General features: G+C 33.1%; 1 protein-coding gene across 1 annotated transcript in view; it reads right to left on the bottom strand.

Annotated features, from left to right (window-relative positions):
* The window catches only part of Arl8 (ADP-ribosylation factor-like protein 8), a 46,343-nt gene extending 28,229 nt beyond the window's left edge, over positions 1-18,114 (bottom strand). Inside the window, exon 1 of the mRNA XM_081742733.1 lies at positions 17,824-18,114. Coding sequence (XP_081598859.1) covers positions 17,824-17,946 — 123 coding nt within the window. The 5' untranslated portion in view covers positions 17,947-18,114. The remainder of the gene's footprint in view (positions 1-17,823) is intronic.
* Between the last annotated feature and the right edge of the window lie 2,616 nt (positions 18,115-20,730).

The following is a 20,730-nucleotide window of genomic DNA, read 5'->3' as shown; positions in this document are numbered from 1 at the left end:
CACTCGTATAATACTAGAAGCAGTAAATTCATAAATGTCCCATATCAACGATTGTCCAAATCATTGAACAGTTATGAGACAGTTGGAATAAAACTGTATAACAAGTTGCCTGCATCACTAAAAGATGAACATATAGATAGATTTAAAAGTAAGTTATACAATTGGTTAGTTGCAACGCCCTTTTATTCATTACAGGAGTATTTTAATTGTTCAATAGAAGTGTAACGTATTTTGTAATCTCGTGTTGAGCTTGTATTTAAAATGTATATTGTTATTGTAATTTATTTTGTAATGTCATCTCATCATTAATTTAGTTATATATCATTATTTATTTATACTTACGTATCAATATTGTACCTCATTTTGACGTTGTCTATTGCTATGTATAGCTTAACGACAATAAAATTCTTTATCTTTATTATTATTTGGTATTTACATATAACTTTTTATATGATTTATAATCGAAGATATCAGTAACACACACACACACACACAGGGCGACTCATATGAAGATATTTGGTTACAAAGATTTCTGAATATGATCCAGAACTTCGTGTTTTGTTTGTAACTTACGTTTTTTTTTTTTTTTTTTTTTTTTTTTTTTTTTTTTTTTTTTTTTTTAAATCAACGGAAGCATAATTCAATAATGGTCGCGAACTGTATCCAAAACTTATATCCACTCCTTTCAGTTCATCCAAGTTTGCCTTGTCTTTCAAATTTGAGGTAAGTTGTTTGTGGTGAAAGCTCTACCTCTGCTACTAGTTTTGTTTATTGAGTTGTAAAAATTATCTGCATCTAAGAAGGTTGCAAGGGTACGAAGTTCGGTCTTAGCGACTCTTCCAGCTGAGATTGTCCACTTACTCCTGGCTGTGAAGATTTTTTTTACAGGGTGGCCAGTCTTATATCTAAATTTCCTTCTAGAAATCACAATTCAAGGAAACAAAACAGGATTCAAGTGATGGAATAAATATTAAATGGTTAGAATGTAATGACGTAATTACATAATTTATTAAAGGTGAAAAGTTCTTTCAATTACACCAGAAATTGTATTCATTATATGAACTAGCTAACCATTAATAGCCTATAGTTTTTAACCTCGATAAGCTAATTTCGTTAAAATTCAGTAAAGTTCTTTTTGTCTAAAGCTGGAGATAGCCCCTTTCGAAATTATCTTTGTCGTTAGTTTAATTTACTTTCTTAAGCAAAGTTCGTTGACGTAATTAATCCTTATTACGTATAAAAGGGAAACCTCTTAACCTGTGAGTAACGCTAATTCTTAATAGTTTTCAGTCATGCTTAGACACCAATACATATCGCTAACGCACAGTCAACTTGCATATAAAACTATTGTGACGATATACCTGCAGCTTAAAGGCTGTATTGTTTCATTTAATCATTTGAAAATAGGACAAGGTCTGTGATCACATTTAGATTTGAAAATTAATACTCGTATTTGTGGATTTCAACAGCAATATACTGCTAGGATGTAACTGCAACTCATAACTGTATTCTCTCAATTTAAGTATTGAAACTGTATGCTTTCCTGTTTATTATTAAGACAAGAGCCGTAGCTATATTTCGAGTTGAACATTAATTTTCGTGTAGCTGCAAGTTAGTTGGTGGGCAAACTTAAAAAGTTAAATGTAAACAATTAGAACGTTCAGTTAAACAATTTTAACCTACAGCGCACAGTTAGCCGAAGACTTCGGGAAACAACTAGAGGTTTTTTATTACCTCTTTTAGCCTTTCCCGCTGGTCTAGTAGCTTCTATTAACATATATATAATTTTAATCAGTGTGAAATTTTGGGTTGGATTCCGAGTCAAATCTGATACAAATGCCCCTAAATTTGCCCTTAATAGCCAAGCAGAACTGCAACTGAAATCAATAATTTTGTGTCAAATCGCTCAGGTTTGTAAGTTGGATAGTTACTTTCATAACCGTAATTACAAGTATCTCGATACGATACTGGAAAAGAAAGAAGGTTATATTTTAACTTTAGGTAACCATTGGCAATTAGTTATTGAAATTCTGTTAACAAAACAAACTATTCAAAAAATGTTTGGAAAAGCTTCCTTTAAAAGCTGGAGGCAGATGTTAGACCTACACAGCGGGGCCAAACTAAGTATTTCATGGCAAAAAAAAAAAACAAAAAAAAAAAAACCGAAAAATGAAGTAAAAGACAGACGCGAAATAATCTGTTATAATGAAACCTTAATAGTGTACACATAAGATAGTGTGCACGAAAAGAAGTGGTGGCAGCTTACAATGACCTTGGATTACTCGTCGGTCAACCAAAACTAGAATTTGGTGCAAGCCAGGTTTGGCAAAAACCATGTTTTTTATTGAAAAAACCAAGAAACCAGGGTTTTTTGGTTTAAATAATTTGCTCTGTGTATTTATATCACATATGGACAGAAATAAGTTTGTCTCGCCTTGGTGTTATTATGCAACAACCAGGTTATGCTGGAAGGAGTCACATAAGCTTAAAGTGGAATCCAAACGGCTTTTCGGCTTACATCCGAGAGAAATTGTCCTCCACTTGAACTCAAAACCGAGACTAATTGGGAATAAATGCGATAGTCTGCCGACTCACTCATGAAGGACTCCTGATAAAAAATACGGTGTACTGATCTTTACATACTTGTTAATATAACTATCAAGAGTCATTTCAGGACAAAACAAAACAAAACAAAACAAAACAAAAAAAAAAAAAAAAAATTGCAGAAGTGAAACCAGTATACAGAATTATATATGGACAATTTCAAAATACTGCAGAGTACAGAAGAACTAAAGTTAATTCACTACAACGTTTATTAGTCCGAGTTATAGAAATACGACCACTTAATTTGCATATCAATATATATAATACCATAATATATGTGAGTGAAACGTGATAAACCACAAATGTGTGTTCATAAAGATTTTACGAACATTTTTCGTTTTTTGGTTTAAACCAGTTTTTTTTCTAACAGCTGGTTTAAACCAACCAATCCTGGTACAAGCAATGATGAAAATACAGCAAGGCGTTTCTTTGGTAACCACGAGTTGTCCGCAATTATTACTGATGTTGATGTTGGCATTATATGGAGGGTCAAGATTGCGCTGCAGACATTTGGTAGTGGTCATGAGATACATGTGGTAAACTTCCGCAAATATGCTCTCGACACGGCAACGAAATACCCCTGCTACCCAATATCACCAACTATGTATACGGTGTTAATTCATGATGCTCAAATCATACAGCATGCTCTACTTCCAAGTGCGGAAGCCCAAGAGGCATGGAATAAAGAATTTATGCAATACATGTAACACTTTGCTCGTAAAATTTCACGAAGACAAACGAAGATGTGATGCATTTACTATTAATTACATCAGACCCTCTTATTACGAGCCTTCGAAAAGACCACAGAGGAAAATGTCTCATTTTCGTAAGGATGTATTAGCCTTATTAACAGCTGCACATGTTCCGCTCCAGAATGACCCACTGGGAAGAAGCAATGAGACAATTGTTCTACTGTCGAAATACATACATTTCAGTCCACGGATTTTCTTTTACACTTTCCAAGACATGTTCACATAGTGTATGCTGGTGCGTACCACCTTTTGATTGTAAATTTCTTCTATGTTAAAATCTTTCTTCTACATATTGAATACATTATTGTAGCTACTGCACCCAACGAACTAATTGGTTTTCTTACAATTTTCTGCTTCATATTGCACATTCCTACTTTTTGCCAAGACTTCAGTGCTGTGGCCCCACTGTTCGATAAGAAGATAAGCATTTGTTGACAATTTTCGGTTTTGACTAATCTAAAGCAAAGATTTGCATTCATGTTTTTTTTAACTACACCCTATATCATGTATCTTAGTAACTACCCTTTCCGTTTTGTATGAATTATCCCGATATTTGCGTTTCCATCATTAATGTTCTTAAGTGCTGTAAGAAAGTTTTGGAGGGGAGCTATAATTTCTTTAGGTAATAAGCCATGATGATATTCTTCAGGAAGAAAGCTACGAAATTAACAAACGGGTAATCCCAATGAAGGGCAGTAACCACAGATTCTGTCAGATTTTTAAGTTAAAACCAGTTTAAACCAAAATATAAGAGATAATAATAATAATAATAATAATAATAATAATAATAATAATAATAATAATAATAGCTTCAATCGATAATGAATTTCCTGATGTAAGAAGTATAAATTTAATGGTGATGCGAGATAAATTGATTTAAAATTTTATTTTCTGATTATGGAAGTATCGAGACTAAAATGAGTGTCAAATATTTTGTATTTATATTTTTAAACAATCTCTCCTGATTCTCTCGTAGTCTAATAATCAAACTACAGCGAAAATGAGTAAAATATTTACTCTCAAATACAATATATTCATTGATAAGTTCTAAAACACTTTTTTTTCGTTCTTCATTTTAAAGATTAAAACAGAACGTCTATGCTCGTTAACTGCTGGTATCGATGTGTCAGGTGTCACTGAAGCTTGATTTACAACATCATCTCTCTCCAAATGATCAGAAGGGAACATTTCTTTGGATTTCCACATAAACACGGCATTCACCATATACATCTGGCAAACTCCGAAAAATTTTTCTTTGGAGAGTAATAAACTATTGTGGCAGTTTTCAGAGGGCAACAACTACACCACTCTCTATTCCCCGCTTCCACACCCCAAACTTGTTTTCTTCTCTGAAGGAGACATTACAATGGTAGAGAGAAATAGAAACGGAAGATCAGTTTTGATAAGATTTCAGCATAAGCCAAAAATGATCTCCAAACTACGTAGGCCTATAGCTTTAAAAGGTAAGTCCTTTTCTTCTGCAGCGAACCACGAAGGGCTGTTTTCGCAACGAAAGGTTACCCAAGATTCAATAAACATTTTACTTTTCTACACATTGATAACTACAGTCCCAGCAGGAGATTATGATTTATAACAAAATACTTTGGACTGAGTAATAATTACCTGTACCTTGGGCAGAAAGTGCTCATACATGTGCACTATACTTAGTAGAATGTTAATTTCATATTAACAAAAGAAGAATGTTTTTAAGATATGTAAAAATATTATTATGGGATAGTTGTGGCTATGTACATGTTTATGGATACCTAGTCAGCAAGTCTGTGTGCTTGACAGTTTTAAGGAAAAGATATTATAAAGTATATCAACTAATAAACCATTTTTAGCACCGTTCATAGACGTTATCATTCTTATTAAAAAGGTGAGATTAATAGTATATAATTATTGAAGCTAATTTTTACATGCAAAGAAATACTACCACTCGAAATTTGTATATCTTACTTAGCCGAACCAGGTTAACGACTATTCTTGATAAGTCGTTGTAAAAATTTTGGTTTACCTCACCCGGGATATACTGTAAATTCTCATCCCGAAGCATAGTAGGAGTGAATTTACTTTTTTAGTTAATGAATACAAATTTGACCGTATTGAGAAGTGGTAGAATAATTGTAAGAAAAATGGTCAACGAAACAACGGAGCATGAATCAAATAATAGTGACAACGGTGAAACTAGTGTAACACCAGGATTGACATCGGAAGACCGAATCTTGTTAGCTTTACAGCGACAATTGATTCAGATGTCTACCGAGATAAAGCAGACCATAGAACAGAAGTCTGATGAATCTAACAAGCAATATGAAGAATTAAGTAGACGAATGGAACAGAAGTTCGACGAATCTAACAAACAATATGAAGAATTAAGTAGACGAATGGAACAGAAGTTTGACAAATCTAACAAGCAATATGAAGAATTAAGTAGACGGATAGAACAGAAATCAGATGAAACGAAACAGACAATTGTCCAGGTGGTGAATGACATATCCTCACAGTTCGAGGAAAAGTTAAAAAGAATATCCGATGATTGTCAGGAGAAGCACAATCACCAAAACCAAGAAATCAGTGCTGTAAAAAAAGATTTAGAAGTAATAGAATCTTCCGTTCAACAGCAAAAGATCCAGGTCATCAACAACTCTAACAACATACGTGTAAATACGCAATTGTTAGCTACTATACAGGAAGAGATTAGAACGCTACAGGTTAAGGACAACACATACCGTAATAACTTGGGTAGTGATCGCTTGGAGTTTCCCCACTCACCAGTGATGAACTCACCTTCGCCGGAGTCTGATGAGGATATTATATTGGACGAAATACATCCGAAGGGTACAGATGGGCGAAACATAGATGGTGTAACAACACATCACGTAATGGATAGGAACTATCACTCAACAAGTACACGGAATGATAAAAGGAAGGTAAAATTAAGTGTTAAGATGAGTGAAATACGAGCTATGAGTAAATTCAGTGGTAAGTGTAACGAGAATGCTACTTCTTTCTTAGAGAAATTCCAGGATGAGTGCAATATAATGTGTATAGATAGATCACAATATATGAAATTAATCCCTCATGTATTACTCCCACCATGTTCTTTATGGTTTAAAGCAGTACGTGATCACATCAATACATACGAGGAATTCAAAGCGGCATTGATCGCGAATTATGAAAATGACTTTTTGCTGGCAAATAGAGATGCCACCATTAGAAATCAACACTTCAATCCTCGATTGCATAAATCTGTTGTAGAGTTTGTTGTAAATACATACAACGAATTAAAGGTCGTTAATCCATTGCAATCGGAATCGAGAATAATAGCATCGATTCGAAATTTGCTTCCACTTAAGTTACAACAGATCTTATTTTCCACCCAGTGTATGAGTTTCAACCATTTATTAATGCTTGTCCAATGCTATGAAACTCAATACCATGCTATGAATCAACAAGCCGGAATGGGTAAAAATAAGAATAATTCAGATCATTTGGTGCCTGTTCGGAATTTAGATATCCGAAGTGTGAATAATACGAAACCTAATCTAAGCCGAGTATATTCTAGCAATCAAAACGGGCAAAATAGGCAAAGTTATGTAGGGAATCCGCCTAACCTAACTAATCATGGTAATCATGATGTCAGATCACCCAACAGCAGTAGATATAAAAACAATCGAAGTACTGAGCGAAATTCCAGGAATACAGCGAACTACGTGGATAGACGTAATTGGAGAACAAGAGATGGCATTTCATATCAAAATCAGAATCACGATGAAATACATGTACAACATATTGTAGAACCTAATCATGATTGCGCAGTACAATGTACTTTATTAGAATCGTATGCAAGTACGAATGTAACCTGATTACCGTTAATGAAATTTGGTTAAACCCATATCAGCTATAGATTTTCATGAACATTTATTTTATTTTTATTCAATTTAATTCTCTTTAATTCTCATTAATCAATGATAATTCTCAAATGTTTTTAATATATGTAAGAATTATAATTTAATTCATAAATGATTAAAAGCAAAGATTATTTATATTAGATTGATTTGTGTTGAAAACTTAATTGTCAAAGATTATGTTATGAATAAGATCCATTCTATAAAACTAATTATTCAACGACTATCTTGAATGAGATTCTTCTATGTTTTGATACCTTAGGAATCCAATGTTTATTTTAAAACATCTAACTTATTTATTATATAATGCGCCCTGACTATTTGTAACTCATGTTTGTCCCTTACGATTTTTGAATTCGCACCCTTCAACGATTAAATAAATGAGCGACGATATTTTTAATAAGAAAATATAATAATAATATAGTGAATAATAATGAAATAAATATAATTATTGTAATAAAAGATAAGTATTGATGAAGTGTAAGATTTGTTAAAAATATATATATGTGAAATGTAATGAAGAGATATACGAGGTGCGATCAAAATGTGATGGACATATGCAATGTAAGAACACTATTGTAAACGGACCAGTGGTTCTTGAAGATAAAAGCCAAGCTTACTCATGACTTTTATATTCAGTCCAATTGTCGGGCGACATTTTATATAACAAAATACTTTGGATTGAGTAATAATTACCTGTACCTTGGGCAGAAAGTGCTCATACATGTGCACTATACTTAGTAGAATGTTAATTTCATATTAACAAAAGAAGAATGTTTTTAAGATATGTAAAAATATTATTATGGGATAGTTGTGGCTATGTACATGTTTATGGATACCTAGTCAGCAAGTTTGTGTGCTTGACAGTTTTAAGGAAAAGATATTATAAAGTATATCAACTAATAAACCATTTTTAGCACCATTCATAGACGTTATCATTCTTATTAAAAAGGTGAGATTAATAGTATATAATTATTGAAGCTAATTTTTACATGCAAAGAAATACTACCACTCGAAATTTGTATATCTTACTTAGCCGAACCAGGTTAACGACTATTCTTGATAAGTCGTTGTAGATTAAGAAATGAAAGTATGCCAATAATGTTACGGGAGAAAGGAAAAAACTCCTTTCAACGGACGAAGTTTTATTTATAGGAGTTCACTAAAGTCTACAAATAACTGTGTGTAATTTTGCTATCTCGTGACATTGTCGTTGCACTTACTAATAACGGTAAAATAAGAATTAATTTCACTGCAGTTAAAAAAATACCTACGTCAGAAACCATACATGGTATTCCTGTTGCGCAGGATTACTGCAGTAGCATGATTGCTTTAGTGTGCGAAGTATGGTTTTATGTAGTTAGCAAATGAGTGGGTCATTCCGTATCAATTCAAAGTGATTCAACCTCACCATTTTAATGAAATTTGGTACAGTTCGCAGCAAAAAACCTGCAACATGAGCATGTAAGTTTATTGTGAAACTACGCCTAACAGCGCATTGAGTCAACATAACGTCTAAGTGACACGAATTACGCCAGGAGAAACCTCAGCGTCCTCCCCTGCACACTTATTTCGGAGCAAAAGACTTCGTCGATTCAAAATAAACTTACATGCTCATGTTGCAGGTTTTTTTTTTTTTTTTTTTTTTTTTTTTTTTTTTTTTTTTTAACACTACATAGATGTTCTCTAGATAGATTAAGAAAAATACCAAATTTCAACTTCATGTGTCATCCGGTATTGGAGATAAGACTATGTAAAGTTTGAAAAAAAATTCCAAAAATAGCATGATAAATGAATTTTGAAATTGTAATTGCAGCTCTCCTAATTGATACAGAGAACTGGTTGAGGTGTCATTTTACTGCATTTTTCATGGCCTTTCCTGTGGTGTACATAATCATATAGGCTAATACTGAATTTGTTTCTTCAAAATGAAAACCAAATTTTTACTTCAATTTTTTCAAAAAGTACATATTTTTAAAATTTTGAAATTAATTCCATGAATAGATAAGTAGTATTGTTGTAAGGCATCTGGCAAATTATAAATTTCCAATGATAATGGGTTCATTGTTAAAAAAAATTCAAAATTAACACAATTTTTCAATAATACTCTGTACGTAGGGTAATAACAAGAATGCTAAGTTTTATACTTCTGTGAAAATAAAAATGAACACTCACTCGCAGAAAGAGTATAGATGAGTCAATAGTAAAACTTTTCAATAAGTAGTAGGATATGTTTATAATTTGACGTTAAAAAAAAAAAAAAAAAAAAAAAAAAAACATATTTGTTCGGCATACATTACTGTTAAGGAGTTACAGTTACAGGAACTTCTTCCAGTGGGAGTTACAGGATTCACTTTTGTCAGAACGTCCACTACTAACATCCACAGAACATCAGCGTTTCTTGGATATGAGAATAATGGAGATGGCTCAGGTGGATGAAAAAGTTATTTTTACTTCATCAAGTTCTTCATTATACCGTAAAACATACCCGAGCCACCAATTTCCTTCTAATTGAAGTTTATTTGGAGAATTTGACACTTCCTTTTCCCAACCCTGCCCTCATTTTGAACTTGAACCACCTTGAAATGCTGTGGATGCCCTGAAATAAATTCCTGCGTACGTCCCTGATAAGCAATGCGCTAAAATGGCGCTTATACAAACAATGAATGCTGGAATTTTAAAATTAAAAATTCGTATGAGATATCATTCAAGAAAATCAAAAAGTCCAATTAATAAGCTACAGATGTAGTCGACATTCTTGCCTACTTTTTATCAATATAGTTACGTGAAATTAAAAGTATTGATAACTATGAACAGACATTCAGGCAAGCCGATAAATAAGATAGAATTTGTTTGGTTAGCAGTGGCAGCTTCAGGATTTTAATTTTGAGAATTCCAATTTTTTTTTTTAATTTTATCTTTTTAAAATAAAAAAAAATATATAGGACTTGTTCCTTTGAAGTAAAGATATATTTATTACCTTTCAGACGTCTATATTTTTCAAAATTTTTGGGTAGGTCCGAGCTTACCCGCTAAAGCTGTTTCAACTCGTTTAGTTTCTTCTGGCTTAACGTTCTTATGTAACAACCAGTGGCGGCTAATGTTAGTGTTGCAGCGTTGCGCAACGACCGAAATATCTCAAGGAAAATATATATATATATATATATATATATATATATATATATATATATATATATATATTATTAGCAGTAGTAGTAAAGAACAGAAAAAAATTACTTTCCAATATTCCCATATATATACTTTAAATAATGTATTTTTTACTTCTATAACTGTAAAATCCATTAATCTGTTTTAAAAAGCGAAAAACAATCCGTCACCGTCTCTAATTCATACTGCGTTGCAGCGAGCATACAACGACCAGATTCCTACAGCGCGGCAATTAAGTCTTCTTCCCCTATCTCAGAAGTTGAAGGCTCTGGTAGTTGCAGTGCTTCTGCAATGCGGCGCGGTTTCAAGTGAACGAGAAGGTTTTTCGTGCTAAATATGGTTTCTGAATTTTATATCACTACCAATTAACAAATGGAATTTATGTTTATGCATTCATATTTTTAAATTATGGGACTATACGGAAGCAAACCAATATAATGACAATTAAAAACAAGTGATTGCAGAATTTCAAAATAAGAAAGAAAATATGTAGTAAAGCAGGAAACAAATAAAAGTAAATACGCATTTACAAGTTAATTCTTAGCCTATATAGATAATGAAGGATTCTTGTACAGCAGCGTTTCCCAACCTTTTTCAACTTGCGGCACACTACAGGTGTTACTTGGATTCTAGCGGCACACTTATAGATATTATTATTTGTAAATATTAAACACAGTGGTATTTTTTCTGTGATTATTGATCTCCTTCTCACAGAGAAGAAAGCTCTATCACTGTTTTTCGCCGTGGTAAATCATTATGCTTATTATTCATTGTGATATAAAAATAGAAAACAATTGCAATGAAAAATTGGGCTCAGGTTTTTAAAAATACGCTTTCTGTTTAAAAATTGTATCCAACCTTTTACTAAGAAGGAAGATCACTAAATAACGAACGAACAAACAAATCACTCTTAATTTTAAAACACAAACGTAGGTAATTTGTCGAAAGGATTGAATGATATTTTAAATTTTCAAGTTACGAAATAGTTTGCTACAATAAAGAAGCAATAATGGTCATAACAATGATAACCATTTTTTTCAACATTAGAAAAGTACAGAACAGTAACCTAGTATGAAATTTAAAATTGTAGATTCACAGTAGAGGTTCATAGCAATATAAAAATACAAATATACATTTTCCCCTAGGTTTTGCAATTTGATTACTATAAAATTAATAATTTTGTTTCGATTCTTCGCGGCACACCAGCGGCCAATTCATGGCACACTGGTTGGGAAACGCTGTTGTACAGTAATGTGAACCAAATATTAATAAGTCAATATACAGAATTCCTCCCGCTGTGGATAGTATTTTAGAATATACATATTTCTTTTATAAAATAAATTAATCTTATACTCTCGATAACTTTCCACATAAAACTGTATGATGGGAAACGCCACACTGAATTTGGGACTAGTTAGCAATGCTCAGGGGCGCAGCTACGAGCTGGGTTCATCGGTTCAAAACCTCCCAAAAATTTCTAAACTCGACTAACATTTGTAGACTTTCTTAACGACCTAAACTAGTTATCAGAAATATGGTTGATGTAGGCTAAATATTTTATTTTACGGCTCATCATGCACCCTTTCTTTTCTTATAAAAATAATCATTCTACCATTTTTTCTAAAAAAATATAGGTAACAGTAATTAAGAATTAGTTATCTTTGTGGGTGCACAGTAAGACGGGTTCGATATTACACAGATATACTGGATCCCCTCAAATACTCTGGACCTCTTCCAGCAAACATTTCTGGGTGTAGAACTGGCAATGCTGTTTGTTTTGACGTTCTTTGACTTTTGACTCCTGTTGCATTTGACGGGTTTCAAACTTTGCTTTCCAGAACGTATGACATTGATAAGCACTGGTCGCTTCGATAGAAGTATTCTGTTCGTAGTGCATTGCTTACAACCAAGACAGATGATTTGGAATGTAGTTTTGCTATTACGCACATGGGTGTGTTCGTGTATATGTGACATTCGCAGTTAATATACTTCTTTTGTATGTTTTTTTTTTTTTTAATCAGCTGTTTTGGATTTTAGTTGTTAAATTTACTTGCATTGTGTGCTTTAATTCTGTGAACAACCAACAAATTCTGAAAGAATTCTATAAATAACTTAACAACAACAACAACAACAACAACAACAAAAAGCAATTTGCTCAGCTCTCAAGTGAGGAAAACCCTGCAATTAAGGCTTAGACACAACAAGCAAAGGGCAATTCAGGAAAGTGTTCACAAAAAAAAAAAAAAAAAAAAAAATCCGGTATAAATTCAAAGTGCATCTTATGGCAGCAATGTTGTTTGCACTAGATATATTTTCACAATTTATTTTAAACATTCCTAGATAAACTGTGAACAAAGCATATTCAATTTACATGTTTTTATAACATTAATCTCTCCCACGAGCTGTCTTCAGTCTACGCTGCAGAGAAATTTGGATTACTGTCAGGGACTGGGTTTGCTAGAACGAATTGTTCGCAATACTCTAGAAAAAATATTTAGTGAATTTACAAAGCTTCTGAAACTAATATAACTGTACCTATGACGTCAACAAAAAGAGAAAGGTGTTTTTCCACATTGAAAGGAATTGACACTTCCAAGGAATTGAATGTCCCAAGAAATGTTATCACCAGGGCCCGGATCTTGTTGACAAGTCAACTTTTTTCTATTACGCATAGGACAAGGCAAGTTGAAATAAAAACGTTATTCATCAACTCTAGGTTCTAAAAATATATCTTTTTAGGGTCAACATTTGGTCACTTTTTGCCGTTTTGAAGTTTTAGGTCATATTTTAATATTTTAAGGTAACTTTTAGGTCACTTATGGTCTTTTTATTCTTTTTCTTCTACATAAAGACATCTTAAAATTAACACTGTTTACGGATTTGAAGAACATTAAGTTAAATGATCTCTTTTCCTGCTTCCTCACTATTGGGGTGGAAAAAACTGCATTCCTAACAAGCTAATGAATACTAAGCTGTAGCTGGTTGACGAGGGGTGGGGGTTAATAGGTGGTGAAACAGATGGGTTTGGGTTGTTGACCACATAAGATATGATCAAGTGAATAACTAAAAATAAATTGGAAGGCGTTCAAAGATTTTAAACTTTTTTTTATCTATTATTCTCGTGTATACAGTCTACACTTGCGAACTTTGATTCCTAGTTTCAAACTTGTATTGAACTTGTATTTCCTAGTTTCAACTCGCGAGTGAATTGACACTTTCAGTACTTACAATACAGTACAATGAACTGATCATTGAACACAACATTTGATCAATGGGCTGCAGTTAACTGAAACAAAACTTTTGAAAATGACAGAAATGATATTTAAAATCCAATAAATATTCGAAAAATGTCCATGTTTAACGAAGTAAAAGTTCTAAAAAACGAAAGTTTAAAGTCAATTTTTGTGAATTTTAGGGTCATTTTACAGGAATTTTAGTGTCATTTTATAGGTCACTTTTTAGAAAAGTTTAGGTCAACAAGATCCGGACCCTGGTTATCACCATTGCTTAAGCTTTCGTTGAAAAAGACCTGTTAATAAGAATACCAGAGTTCAACCAGCATGTATTAGGCAGATTTGCTCCAATCAAAGAGAAGAGAATAGACTTACTAATTAAATAAGATGACTAATCGGATAAAATGTTTTGCATTATTATTATTTTACTTTTTACAAATACAATTTTGTTTAATTTCACGTCACACATCATTTGCATCTGAAGTTATGCTGATTAGTCAATGAGTCCAGTTTATATCTTGTGTCTCCGATCGTTCGTACTGCAACACCCGAAACCACAATCCACCGGTCGCCACTGGTAACAATGAGGTTATGAAGGACTGGACATATTACTTAAAGTGGCAACTGAACCACTATTTGGTTTCCAGTTGGGAGAAATTTGTGGGTTCATCGGGACTCCTTAATTACAAGGCGAAAATTAGATTCAACTAACAGATGATTCGACATATGTAAAAACGTCCACATTCAATTCAGACGATTCGTGGCATTTTTGCTTTTTTTTTTTCTTCTTTTCTTTTTTACACCAATTGTTTTTTCAAATACCTGGATTAAACCACTCAACCCTCCTGTTATACCAATCCTCGATGATACTTCTTACAAACCATATTTATTTACAGTAACATTTTTAATTGTGAAACTTGTATTATTTTATCAACTTTTATAAAACTAAAGTTCAAAAGTGTCAGCACTTTAACACAACTTTAAGTTGAGAGTTTTTAGAGTGTGCGATAAAAAGTACTGGCAGCAGATTACAAGTCTGTATAATATGTTTTAGAGCCATTACTCTATTCTTCATATTTATTCCCACAAGTACACGTACAGACAGACAGACAGACAGACACAGACACACACACACACACAAAATGCATACATATATTTTTTCAGTTAGGTACAGGATATTAATCAGAACTCTAGTGTTAGTTCTGAATTTTTTAATAATGAATCCATTATCATTCCAAATTCATACTTTACCAGGTGTTTTACAATACTATCTATTCATGGCAATAATTTCAAAATTTTAAAATACATACTTTTTGAAAAATTTGAAGCAAAATTTGGATTTTGATTTTGAAAAATCAATTTTGCATTAGCCTATATGATGTTGCATACCACAGGAAAGGGCACAAAAAATGTACAATAACACCTCAACCAGCTCTCTAGTTCAATTAGGACAGACTAAATTACAATTTCAAAATACATTGAACATACTATTCTGGGCAATTTTTTGAAACTTTATATAGCCTTATCTACAATACCGGTTGATGTATAAAGATGAAACTTGGTATTTTTCTTGGTCTATATGAATAGCACTGCTGTGCAAAATTTCATGACAATCTGAAATCATAAGATGAATTTTGTTTTCAAATTGTGTTGATTTGACCTGGAACGGTTCGAGTAGATAAATGGTGGTATTAAGTCTGTGGCTTTGGTGGGAAGAGAAAGAAAATTTTTCCCTCTAAGTAACTCAGACTAATTTTTAACATCTATTTGCTGATAAAGTTTTGACGATACCCACCATGTTACACGTTTTCTAGATTGTTACAATCTCCATATTTTGGTGCTTGAGATCACATTGCATCAATCTGCATTCTCGTCTTTTCACTAAACAGCACAAGATATAAAAGTTGAGATATGGATTGTCTTGTACTCATATCTCACGAACTTTGGATAGTCTTGTAATTCTGAGTTGGCGGGAGGGAAGCATACATAACTTTTGAGTGATTTACATGCAGTGTGCCTATATTATAGAAAAACACTTTTCTCACTTATTGTCTATAAAAATTTTTATATGAATAGTGTTTTCTCAATAGAAATATATGCAGAACAAACGATTTTGTCACGTTGTTGACACGATGCAAGGTAGGAATAAGTAAGGTAGGGTCAGGTTAGCTTAGGGTTAGGGAAGTTTGAACCCATTTTGTTAAAATTAATAGAGAGAAATTGCTAGTATTGCTATTTATTGTATTGTTTTTTATGAATGTTCTGCACTAAGTGCATGCTTACCAGTTTTTGTTTCAAAATTCTTTTTAATTATTTATTTTTTTAATTTTCGACACTTTTCAATGTAACCGATGACGCCCAACAGATATGTTTCGCTGTATAAAGTTCAAAAATTTAGCTTTCGAAAGAAAATTAAATTAAATCTTTAAGTTTTACGTTCCACGGTTATGCCTGTTAGGCTAAAGGAGACGGTGAGAAAGAAATTGGGAGGAATCGGGAGAAACCCGAGAAAAACCCAACGGGCACGGTGTAGCTTTCAAAAGACTATTTTGAAGATGAACAAGATGTACATATTATTCTGGTATTATGATCACTCAACCTCACATCACCAGTTTGACATTACCTCCACTCGACTTCACGCTCAGCGCATCATCTTGATATCATGCTGTATTTTAGGTTTGCAAATGTAGGGTTAGTAGTGTAAAATCATTACAAGTGTTTTACGACGGATAAAATAAGTGAATGCACTTGAAAGATTACTATTAGATGCTAGTTTCCCACCGGCTGTATATTTCTGCGCAGAGTACAGAACCTGTATTTTATGTATGCAAGTAGAGCGTTACTAATATAAAACTGAAACTCGTATCATTGCCGAAACCTACTTCTTTCTACTACCCTAGAATACGTGCATACTCACAATCGCTGACGCGGCTGCTCCTTTGGACACACCAGCTGTGCCCTGTTCTGAATCGGTTAGATGGCATAAGTGCTTTTCTAATGGCCACCTAGCACAAGTTGTTTGTGTTTTCGCACTGTAGCTTTTATGCGGTACATCAAGAATTACTTCTTGTGGTCCCCTTGAATTTTATCAAGTGAGATATTGTCATGCCACCCATCAGAAACCTTTCAGGAGACACTACGAAGAAAATCAGTTAAAGATTTATAATTTTTCAACAATTCTTTGTAGTCTATATGCACCAAAAGTAAACCAGTACGTAACTTTTATTTATATACAATATCCCGAGATGTTTTGGTTTTTTTCTACTACATGATCCAGCCTTTGTACCGCAGAAGTAGGTCCAGCATGTTAAGGTGGAGTACATAGGTTGATTTCACTTAGGTTCCATATGTCTCGATCTATTCTGCGGCACTTGACAGTCTAATCCTCTGTATTACTCACTTGCCTCGCTCGCTACCATACTTCACAGACACTCGTTTACCACAGATTACAACACAAATCACGAGAAAGCATATTCAGTAAAAATGAAACCGCTAATAGTTAAAACTTTGTAACGCATTAGAAGAAAAACCGCTAATAGTTAAAACTTCGTAACGCATTAGAAGAAAAGTTTTACTAAATCGATTACATTTTTGGGGGAGAGGGTAATAATATGCACATTAGACTGCTTAATATGCATAGTTGCATGCTAATACCTTTCGTAAATTAACTGACAACTACCGAATCTTAAAACAGAATACCCAGAACAAGCTCATACTTCGAAAACAGATGATACTTAACGTATGTAAATATTGTCACCCTATCCGTACACCTGCAGACTGTTTACTAAGAGTTTTAGAAAGTTCGCTACCATAAAATTTATCATTTCTAGGAGTTTCATTAATTAAAAACAAAATTTTCGGTAAGCTTCATACGTTGTTGTCGTCTAGTAAAAAATGTCAACTGTCAACAACCAGATGTTGTTGAATTACTAATTGACAATAAATTTGGACAACTGTACAATGGTAAGGATAAGAGGAATTGTCCTTTACCTTTTTTAATTATTATTGCCGGTACACATAAATACGTTCGAATGACATTTACACATATTTTAGACAATAAAGTATCTATTAACTTGGAGTATGTATATTGTACAAAGAGTACAGGAAATGAAATATATTTTTAAAAAAATAATAATAATATATATTTTATCTTACCGCTATAACGTTAACAAAAGTAGTTTTTCCAGAGTACTGTAATCCAACTAGAGTTAACTCCATTTCTTCTTTCCAAAATAAACTTTTAAACCAGTCTAATATACGATTTATTAATGCCAGCATTCTGAAGGTATTTTAATTCACTAAATCTACAAAATATTCCTTAAGAACGCCTCTCACGGGGCATACACCAAAAATATGTGTTAGACACAGGCCACCCTTCCCGTCAAAATCTTGTGATCAGTCGACAATCCATTCGATGGTTTGCTTCGTAAAGGTGAGTCAGTCAGTTTAAGTCAATATAAATGATCAAATTTCCGGTCAGTTTTCTTCTGGGTCGTAAGGCAAGAACAAATTATATAGTATAATTGGTTCCTTTAAATTATTATTTGTTGTTTAATGTACATAATTTATATCAAACTATTTACCGATTTGAAAAATTAGTAAACATTTTAACATTCAATTTGATACCACTAGTGATTCATCTTTGCTCAGTGTTGCCAACAATTACAGATATTTACGTATATACGTATACGCGTAATTATGACATTGTAAAGAATGACCAAAGAAAACACTACTGAACAATGTAACTTGTACGGGACATGTAAATAAAAGATAGGAATATACTTTAAGAAAAATGCTATTTTAACTTGTATAATTATTCATATTAAAATTCATTAAAACTTTTCATGTGATTTATGCATTCACAGTACCGCGAATTTTAGTTTTAATTTTACGAGATTTGTTTCCATAAGCTTAACATCAGTGTATGGGAGGAAGATCTACGTATACATACATATATAATGTTTATTGTAATCATATATCTATTATAAGTTACCTACTCTCATGTTTGGAAGTTCAATACACAAATACAGTGACAGCAGGCCCCTGCTGACCCACCGGGACATGTCCCGGTGCGCCCTCTAAAATAATCACATTATAATAGGGATGCAAATAACCGCTCGCCTACTCGCCCGGGGCGAGTGGCTCGTCGGTGCGGGCGAGTATTTAATATTATACTGAAGGTAAGTAAATGATTTCTATTGTGGGATGTGGGCTAGTATTTTTTTTTTTTTTGGGCGAGTAATATTTTGTTGCTTATTTGCATCCCTGCATTATAAATAAAGGTACAACTTTTTTCATAATAAATTCTTACAGTTTTTATCGGTAAAGAACTCGTGATAAGCACAGTGCGCCTTGCGAAACATCACATTATATACATGGTGTTAATGAACTGTACCGACAAACTTTAAGAGGTGATTCCCCACATCAAAATAAGAGAAAAAGTTCATATGGACCTATCGCGAAAAGTGAATAGTTTCAGAGTTAGGGCTGTCCAAAATCGCGAAAAAGCTCATTTTCAATACGCCCTATTTCAAATTCCAGAAATTGTGGATGGTGGTTCTTATCAGCGTAAAGGAAGCCACGCATACACAATCCAAAAGTGAATATTTTATCAATTGTCAACAGGAGTAGAGGGTATTCCCTACGGGGTGTAATTCTCAGACATGTTTTCAATGGAGTTTTCAGATATACCCTGATTTCAAGAAGGGTCGAAAGTAGGTTGGAGGTAAACCTTACAACAATAGATACCCAATGCTTCGGAGAGAAGGCAGAAGTGTTAGGAACCGGCAGCTCCATTCTTCCTTGTGTTCGGAATAACGTGTGATGATATGTATTTATTCACGATATATTTCACGATTTCTTCACTTATAAGCGTGAAAGAAAATATCGCAGCATGTGTTTTTCCAAGTACGAGAAACCATGCTGCTGACGATCCTTAACATTTCCGACATCGCGCCAAAGGATTACATGTTCACTGATATCAATGCATATCGTTTGTCCACTTTGGACCAATCGGAAAATCAAAGCATAGACTATATCAATATTCGGTTGATGGCATGTCAGGAAATTTCACCCTGCAGGGAATAATCTGTACACCCATTGAACATTAATGAAGTATGCATTTTTGGATGCCGTATGCGTGACTTCCTTTATGCTTTCAAGGATCACCATCCACAGTCTTTCGAGTTCGAAATAGGGCCTCTTCTCTTCTTTTTCTTTTTGCGATTTTGGACAGCCCTAACTCTGAAACTATGCATTTTCCCCATAGATCTATATGAACTTTCCCTCTTATTTTGATGTGAGGAATCACCTCTTAAAGTTTGTCGGTACAGTTCATTAACACCATGTATATATATGAAAGGTATGTAGGTACGCGCAAGTGTTCCCCTCCCCCAGCATTCTTGAGTCTTATCCAAAAAATATTCAGGAAATATGAAGAGTAAAGTATTTTAAGCTCTATTTGTATATTATTGATTAAATTATTTCTCTAATATTGATTTAATATATAAGCTATTTCCTTTTTTTTAAAAAAAAAAACACTATCAATGTACGTTTATACAGTATTTATAACCAAAACTTCTACACTCATTTTATTGAACAAGAGATAAATCCAATATATAGCATGTGCTGTAAGCCATGAATGATGGCGTTAACCCGAAAAGAAGAAAAAAAGCAAGAAAATTGCATGCACGCAATTAAACAAAATTATTTAATTATATAAAGTACTGTATGCATTATTTTAGAATGGAAGGTTTTTCTTCGTTCTTTTTTGCTTCAAATTTTTCTATGACTTCACTGAAATCTGAAATGTTGCTCGCCAAGTTTTTCTGAATAGAAAGCATCGCTATTGCAAATATTTTCCGCTTTATTTTCTTTAGGGTTCAGAAACACCTCTCTCTTCTCCGACAATATGCATTTGTTAGCATTTCTTTGTATAAATATAAGGTACAAAGAGTACATTTTCAGAAACCACGTACTTTATCTGCTATTCTACTATAAAGAAGCATGACATCTAAGATGTTTTCCTTCGAAAATGAAAAAAAGATAATAGTTTAACATTCC

The sequence above is a fragment of the Thermobia domestica genome, chromosome 16 (assembly GCF_964235325.1).
Source record: "Thermobia domestica chromosome 16, izTheDome1.hap1.1, whole genome shotgun sequence".
Lineage (NCBI taxonomy): Eukaryota > Metazoa > Arthropoda > Insecta > Zygentoma > Lepismatidae > Thermobia > Thermobia domestica.
This window is presented reverse-complemented; position numbering and strand designations above follow the sequence as displayed.